The 8,387-nt window shown below is 40.7% G+C and overlaps 1 protein-coding gene across 1 annotated transcript in view; it reads right to left on the bottom strand.

The window, feature by feature from the left end:
* Positions 1-86, bottom strand: part of LOC122408528 (uncharacterized) — a 2,733-nt gene extending 2,647 nt beyond the window's left edge. The window contains exon 1 of the mRNA XM_043415322.1: positions 39-86. Coding sequence (XP_043271257.1) covers positions 39-86 — 48 coding nt within the window. The remainder of the gene's footprint in view (positions 1-38) is intronic.
* Between the last annotated feature and the right edge of the window lie 8,301 nt (positions 87-8,387).

An 8,387-nucleotide genomic window follows, 5' to 3' on the forward strand; every position in this document is an offset into this window, starting at 1 on the left:
TAACACAATCACAAAGGCAAACATAAAATAATACATACCTCGTCCGTAATTGCCGATGTGTGGAGTCGGGCTTTGCAGTGATCCATCTTGTGAGAACACCGCCAAAACTTTTTTTCTCGACAAGCACTCAATTTGTCGAAAATGTACGTATATCCTTCATGGATATATTTTTTTTTCTCTCGTTTCGATAGCACTGTATACTCCATGTTCAATTGAACATCGTTGTTATCCATGTTCACAGAGCAAAAATCAAATAAAAACTAATCCGTAACGTTCAACGAAGAGAAAAGAAACACTAGTGAACACAAAATAGGTGAGAAGACCAAAAACAAAAAAAAACAGGATCAAGGAATTTCGAGAAATGTATTATCCGGGGAAATTCACGCTATTTTGTATTTTGAGACCGTGTGAATAATAAAGAGACAAGAAGTTCACTGGTATTCTGTCGACACTATGCAATAATATGGAATAAAACTAAACTGATAAAGGCCCAAGAAACAGGAGAACTCAAAGGAGGTGAGCAGACCAAAAAGAACAATAAAAAAGGAACAATGAGAAAAATCGGAAAAAGTATTTTCAATGGAGGAAATCGTCGCTATAGTTCAGTTTGAAAGCATGTGAATAATGAAGAGACGTGACGTCGGCTGGACACAATGCAATTTCTATCAAACTGATCGAGGCCCGATTTTTCAGAGTTTCATTTGAACGCTATTACACTCCTATACGAATATACTTGGTTTTCAAATAAATACACTTGCTAATCGCACGTTTGTCTTCTTTTCTCATTCTTAGTGAACAAGCTTCTTCGTGTAGCCAGCGGGCGAAAACTCTTGGACGGGATAAACTTCCGTTTAGCCTATACTCCCGATCGATCTGAAACTTGGTGCACTTATGTATTTCGATGCGCTGATTAAGAATATGATACCCAAAATTGGCGCAAATTTTATTTAGGATTTTGAGTCGAAGAAAAATCGTTACTAATTTTTTTTTGCGTTTATTGCGATAAATATGGAGAGTGGAAACAAATATTTCAAATAAAAGTTGTAGACCATGAAAGGATTGTTTTGTGTGTAGGATCATTTTATGTTTCCTACGTTTTTTTATGTAGAACCAGTAATTTGGGATGGAAATAGAAAATTCATCAGAAAATCGTATTTTTGCTAAAACTCCATGAGTTTTGATATGGTAATCTGTTCACGCACTTACCATGGGAAGGTTGGAGTTTGGTCTTGCAAGTGCATATTTTTTGCATTCTCAATTTTGTTTGTTTTCATTCCATTTCTTTTTTTTTGGTTTCAAAATATTGGCAGGATTACGATATCTGTGGCCCCAAGTTTTGACTATGTAGTCTTTATATTTGGCAGAAAATAAGACTTTTTTCAAGAATAAAAAAAATCGAAATTCGGCCTTTAAGGGGGTGAAACAGGGGGTTGAAAGTTGAAGCATTACAATGTTTGTGGTGCCTAATTTTGACGATACAGGGTCCATATTCGATCGAAAGTCAGACTTTTTTTTAATATACTGAAGATCAAAGTTCAACCATTAAGGGGGTGATACAGTAGTTTCAAAGTTGCAGGGTTTTTATAACATATTATTTGTGGTCGCTACTTATGATCATGCAAACTTTTTAAAACAAAGATAATCGGAACTCAGCCTTTGAGGGGGAAAATGAGTGTCATGAAGTTTGCGTATCATATTATTTGGGGTACCTAAATTATTTTCAAAAAAATTAAAAATTAAATGTCTTTTCTCGGGGGGCTCCGCCCCCCGAACCCCCCGGGGGGCTCTGCCCCTACCCCCCGCGGGGGGCTTCGCCCCCTCGACCCCCACCGGGGGGCTACGCCCCCCTGGGCCCCCCCGTTGGTGGTTGCAATCGCTGTTTCTTTTGCTAGCATCGAAACGTATTGTGGGGGAAAAAGTTCGCGAGGTTTTCGGGTTGCTTGGTTTGAAAGTGTTCAGCACTTCTATTATTACGTACATGGGATGGTTAGACAAGTCGTAATGACAGCAAATGTTTAAAGACATGGCAGGTTGATACAAGGGGTTCAAATTACGTTTTGGTATGAAGATCTGAAATATTTGGCGATGCACTTACAGGGAAACATTGAACAAAAAGATCGCGAACAATACTAAGCACTACCGCTAACGAAACAATTTTGTGCAACTTCCATAAATGATAGTAGATACAGGACTATACTTCTCGTAATTCATAAATTTTATAAAAGTTTAGCTAGTTACCATAAACGTCAGCTCTGCAATCAAGATTTTGAGTTCGAACAGGGAGTCAATACTCGAATATAAGAGGAGCGTTATTGCGATAACTGTTGTTAGCAAAAATCACTTCTGGGATGAACAGCTTTTGTTCATCGTAATAAACGGCGATTAAAAGTAAGAGTAGTATAGGAATAATTCGCTAACTCTTTTTCGGACGGTGAACCTGATTTTGTCTAGCAAGTTTTATACGGCAATTTTGAATTCAATGGCGATAAAACAAGCGGAAACAATGGAAGCGGTACATCCTGCGATACATCCAAAATTGAAGCATTTTTCATATTTGTCTTCATTTCATTCGCTAATTTCAACTGATGCAGCAGCGATTGAGTTTTTGGAAGAAATTGGCCTCATCCCATCGAGATCGTCGACGCCACCGCAATGTTGCGGAAAACCGATGAAAATCGAAAATTATGCGGCCAAGAAATTCGGATGGAATTGGAGGTGTTCCTCCGGGGGGGCCAAGAAAAAAGGCGCGAGAATTTGTAGAAGATTCGAAAACCCCAGCAACGGAACTTTTTTCTTCGGGGCGGACTGCCGAATAAAAATTCGCGAAGTTTTAGCAATTATAATTTGCTTCATTGGAAAAATAAAGGTGACAGAGCTCCATAAACACCTCACGGAATGGCGTCGCGAAGACGATAACGAAGAGCTCAGCATTTCGACCGTGGTCGATTACTATAGCTATTGTCGGGAGATAGATGAAGTGATTGTTTCTCATGGTGAGATCCTCCTTGGCGGCGAAGGGAAAACCGTGCAAATTGATGAGACGTTTTTGACGAAACGGAAATACCATCGCGGACGGGTGACTAAACAGATGACGACGACGGTTCTGGGTCTTTTTTGTAAAGAGGACAAGGTCGGGCTTTTCTTCAAAGTCAACTCGAAGAGCAAAGCAGACTTGTGGCCGTATATTAGCAAATACGTTGCCAAGGATACGTGTCACCTTTGTACTGACAGTGCAAAGCAGTACTGTGGCGTTGAAAAACTGTTTGATGAAGGGACGAGTCATAAGACGACGAATCACAGCATTGGCGAATACGTTTCGAAAGATGATAGGTCAAATACGATCAATGACCTTGAAAATCAGAACAAACTGATGAAACGTGCCCTTCTGTGCCGCAGAACCCCGAAGCTGGTCCATCAATATATGGCGCTTCATTTTTATCGGCAGCAGTATTTAGAAAAGAGCTACAAGTTACACCTTGGATCGCAGATCATGGTATTTTTGCTGGACATAAAACGGGTTTATCCCGGATTCGTGGACGGTGAAAAGGTTGCTGGGCTTGAGCTGCAGGAAATAGATCCTCCAACCATCGAATCCGAACAGCTTGAAGAGTTAATTCCTGCGAAACGTGCACGAATTAACAGCATCGACGAAGAGTTCGAAAATGCCGCCTCCGATAACGACGATGACGATAACGCCACGGATCCGGACTTCGCGTTCTAACGCGCGCGCGCGCACACCCACACACGCACCCACACACACGCGCGCACACACGCGCGCGCACACGCACACGCACACGCACACGCACACGCACACGCACACACACACGCACACACACACGCACGCACGCACACACGCACGCACGCACACACGCACACACGCACGCACACACGCACGCACGCACGCACGCACGCATTGTAGAGAGGGTTTGGAGTCGAAAAATACTGCGGAAGTGACGAGCCGCGGGTCCTGATCTCTACAAGCGCGCGCGCGCGCGCACACACACACACACACACACACACACAAACACAAAACGGCTCTTATGAGGGCCAAGGGATTCCAAACAGATAACCTCCACGTGGTGAATTCCGGGTAACGCCAATAGTCTGAAACCTAGGCTCGTCACTATAATGACGAAGAACATTCATGAAATCACCCTCCTCGAGGGCTGAATTTCAGAGGATAATATGCTTCCCTTTAAATCCTTTTGTTCCCTCAAAGGTGAAGTTCCAACAAACTGCCGAATACTTGTTAAATTACTCATATTCTGGAATATAAACGTCGAATTTCAAAGAAACCCCCTGTTTCACCCCCTTAAAGGCCGAATTTCGATTTTTTTTATTCTTGAAAAAAGTCTTATTTTCGGCCAAATATAAAGACTACATAGTCAAAACTTGGGGCCACAGATATCGTAATATCCCCAAAATATTTATCATTTTTTCTTTGTTTTAAAATTTATATACTTTTTTCAGTTTAAAGTTGTTTACATTTTTTGTATCTCAAGGCATGGAGCAACCTGGGTAATATACCACAAAAAAGAGATAAGAGGAATTGCGAGGTGGGCGCGGGGTATCTCGGATGGTGGGTGGGACATAGTGGGGTGGGTTCGGGGTATCTCGGATGGTGTGTGGGACATAGTGGGGTGGGTTCGGGGCATCTCGGATGGTGGGTGGAAAATAGTGGGATGGGTGCGGGGCATCTCGGATGGTGGGTGGGAAATAGTGGGATGGGTGCGGGGCATCTCGGATGGTGGGTGGGAAATAGTGGGGTGGGCGCGGGGCATCCCGGATGGTGGGTGGGAAATAGTGATGTGGGTGCGGGGCATCTCGGATGGTGGGTGGGAAATAGTGGGGTGGGTGCGGGGCACTTCGGATGGTGGGTGGAAAATAGTGGGGAGGCCACAGGACCCGCAAGGGGCTCTGTCTGGGTTGGAGGGACAAGATACCCCACAATATGATGGGGTTCCCCACCATGGAAGGCACCCCCCCCCCCGCCGGTATGTGCACTCCTCGGACCCCACGCGACGGCTACAGCGACCCATCATGATACGTGCAGCAACCCCAAACATGCCCCAACGGACATACTCCTTCGCAGACAACGAATCTATGAGAATTCCTCTTGCAACATTATCTTGGGAAATTGGCCCCCAGAAAGAATCGTCCCCACAAAAATCATTAACAAAGGTTATTAATCAATTAAATCATCAATAATAATCCACTTGGAATCAGCGTTTTTCTGATGGACTGGCTACGACTCGTACTGAAAACATTGCGCTCGGCGTTAGATGTGCCATTTTGTCTCTCTGTTACACGTCATACCCCGTCTGTGCCTTCCCTCCCCCTATTAGTGACTTACGCCACACCTAACAATTTCCCAGGAGACAAATTTTTCAAAGGGGATTTTTTCTAGGGAGAAATTATGTGCGAGTGAATTTTCCGCGGACGAATTATCCAGGTCGTATTACCATTGGGTAAATTTTTCTGGTACCGGAGGGAGCATGCACACCTCAGGCGGTGCTCACCACAAAATCAGTGAAAATATTCCCCCCCGAGAACGAAACTCCTAGCGCGAAAAGGTTGTCGCGCCATAACGTCCCCGCGCCAAAACGTCCCCGCGCCCAAACGTTCTCGCGCCAAAACGTCCCCGCGCCAAAACGTCCTCGCGCCAAAACGCCCCCGCGCCAAAACGTCCCAGCGCCAAAACGTCCCCGCGCCCAAACGTCCTCGCGTCAAAACGTCTCCGCGCCCAAACGGCGGCGCCAAAACGTCCTCGCGCCCAAACGTCCCAGCGCCCAAACGGCTCGCGCCAAAACGGCCGCGCCAAAACGGTCGCGCCAAAACGGCGGCGCCAAAACGTCCTGCTTCCTTACGATATGTCTACAGTTGCTCAGTTTTGGATGCGATTGAGTATAATGCCTGCCAACATCATGGAAACCTACAGAATTTCTAAATGTTATGTGCGCTATCTCATTTTAATGTAACATCATGACTTTGAACAACTTTTCACTATAATACTATATAGATTTGGATCATTGAAATACAGCAAAAATCTGCAAACTATAAAATTTATATACTTTGCCATTCTTTTTACTTTTTGACTCTCACTGCAACATAAATATGAAGTGAAAAATTCATTAGAAAAGTCTTCAGTTGCTCATTTATGCTTTGAAATTTGATTTGAAATTGCTGTTTTCCAAACTCATTGCGCAGATACATTGAATTGCAGCAGATAGCTGCGAACTTTAAAATTTCTGTGGATGTATATATGTGCTAAGTATCACCTCCTATCTTTAATTATGGTAATATTGAGTATTCTCACTTTGCAAACTACAAATGTGGAATTATTAGTGAAAAGATTCATTACGCTAAAGTCTACAGTTGCTCAGTTTTGGATGCGATCAAATATAATGCCTGCTAACATCCATGGGAACATACAGAATTTCTGAATACAATGTTCGCTATGTAATTTCAACGTAACATCATGACTTTTGCCAACTTTTCTCTATAATACTATAGATTTGGATTATTGAAATACAGCAAAAATCTACGAATTATAAAATTGATATACTGTGTCACTCATTTTACTTTTTAAAACTAACTGTAATATATATATGAAGTAAACACTCATCACAGAAGTCTTCAGTTGCTCATTTATGGATAGATTTTAAATTGCTGTCTTCAAAATTTATTGCGCAGATACATTGAATCGCAGCAGATACCTGCGAACTCTGAAATTTCTGTGCATAAATATGTGTGTTAAGTATCACCCCCTATCTTTCATTATGAGAATGAGTAATAGAACTTGGTTTAGTAAGTTTTAAAGTATTTCTTTTTAAATACTATTGAAGTTTGTATTACTGCGGTATGAAGCGAATACCTCCAAACTTTCATATTTTTGTGTCGCAGCATGTGTGCCAATCATTTAAATTCTTTACTCCAACCGTAACATGTAATCTCAAAAATTCAACACAAACGTCTTCAGCTTCTCTAAATTCCTAAATTTTCCGTTTTCTATTTTATTCTGAGTTTTTATATTTCTAAATTCATTTTTAAATTCTCCTGAAATTGTTTTTCTCCAAAACCAATGCGCAGGTACCTTAAACGTCTTTGAATTCGGTTGCTCTGTTGCATTAAGTACGCTCAGTTTTTTTTGCTTCTTTGAGTTCTGACATAATAAATGTTTCCGGGTGCCTTTTTTCTGCAACTATCAAACTGGATAATTGGATCTCAGCGGCCACTTGCAAACTTTGGAAATATATTTCATCGGGAACACGTTTCGAATGACACGAAAATGTCTAGATTCAGAATGCAAAAGCAACATTTAAAAAGGGCCAATTCTGTTGGATATGTTGTGTCTTGAATTTGATGTATCTTTCCTCTATTCCTTTCTTTTTCCTAACGTTATCAGCCGAAAATCAAATCTCGGCCCGCAACACGCATTGCTCCATGCTCTTGAGTTCCCAATGGACGAAACATATTAGAAGACAAGGAGAAAAATCACAAAAGTCCAAGACTAAACCTCTATCGAAATATTTTCAGTACAATTTCGACGAAAAATAGGTCTTTTTTCGTGAAAACCAACGTTATACGCCGAAAATTATAAACAATTCATAGAAATTTAAACTAAAATCTTACAGTCATCTGAACATAAATAAGGATCTTTTGAGAAAAAAGACGTGATATCAAACCATAAACTTCCCCTAGGGAAAAAAAAGGTTGGGACAAGTACATTGATGGTCCCTCGTTTGCTGATAATTCCACCCATAAAAAAAACTTTGAAAAAAATTTTTTTTTAATTGTAAAAAAAATTATTTCATAAAAAAAAATACAGAACAATTCGAAAAAAATTTTACAAATCTTGAAAAAACGTTATATTAAAAAAAAAACTAATCTGCATCTATTTTTTAAAGTGTCAAAAGAATCAAATAACAAGTAAAAAATAATAAACCGAAAAATCGCCCTTGAAATCATTTTGGAAACCGATGCCTCATTCTTCTTATTTGATTCGAACAGCTAAATCAACTGAAAAAAACTCCATCTAATTTACGTGCGGCATTAAAATTTATTATATTAATTCGAGGCCAAGTATTTTCTAATGAATTGAAAAAAGTTACCATTTGAATTACGTGCAGCATTAAAATTTATGATATCAATCGGTGGACAAGTATTTTATTAGTAAATCCAAATTTTGACATTATTAAATTCTTCTAAGAAGCTTTTAAATCCAAAAAAATCACATGAAAGTTAGTCATTTCTTACTCTATGGTGGCAGAGACTTATAAGAAAATCGACTCTTCTCAGACTTTCAGGATCCTCTGGTATTATTCACAAAATTCGACGTCGATTGGATCGATACAAATTATGTTTAAATATGTGTTAAAAGTACTTGT

The sequence above is a fragment of the Venturia canescens genome, chromosome 3 (assembly GCF_019457755.1).
Source record: "Venturia canescens isolate UGA chromosome 3, ASM1945775v1, whole genome shotgun sequence".
Lineage (NCBI taxonomy): Eukaryota > Metazoa > Arthropoda > Insecta > Hymenoptera > Ichneumonidae > Venturia > Venturia canescens.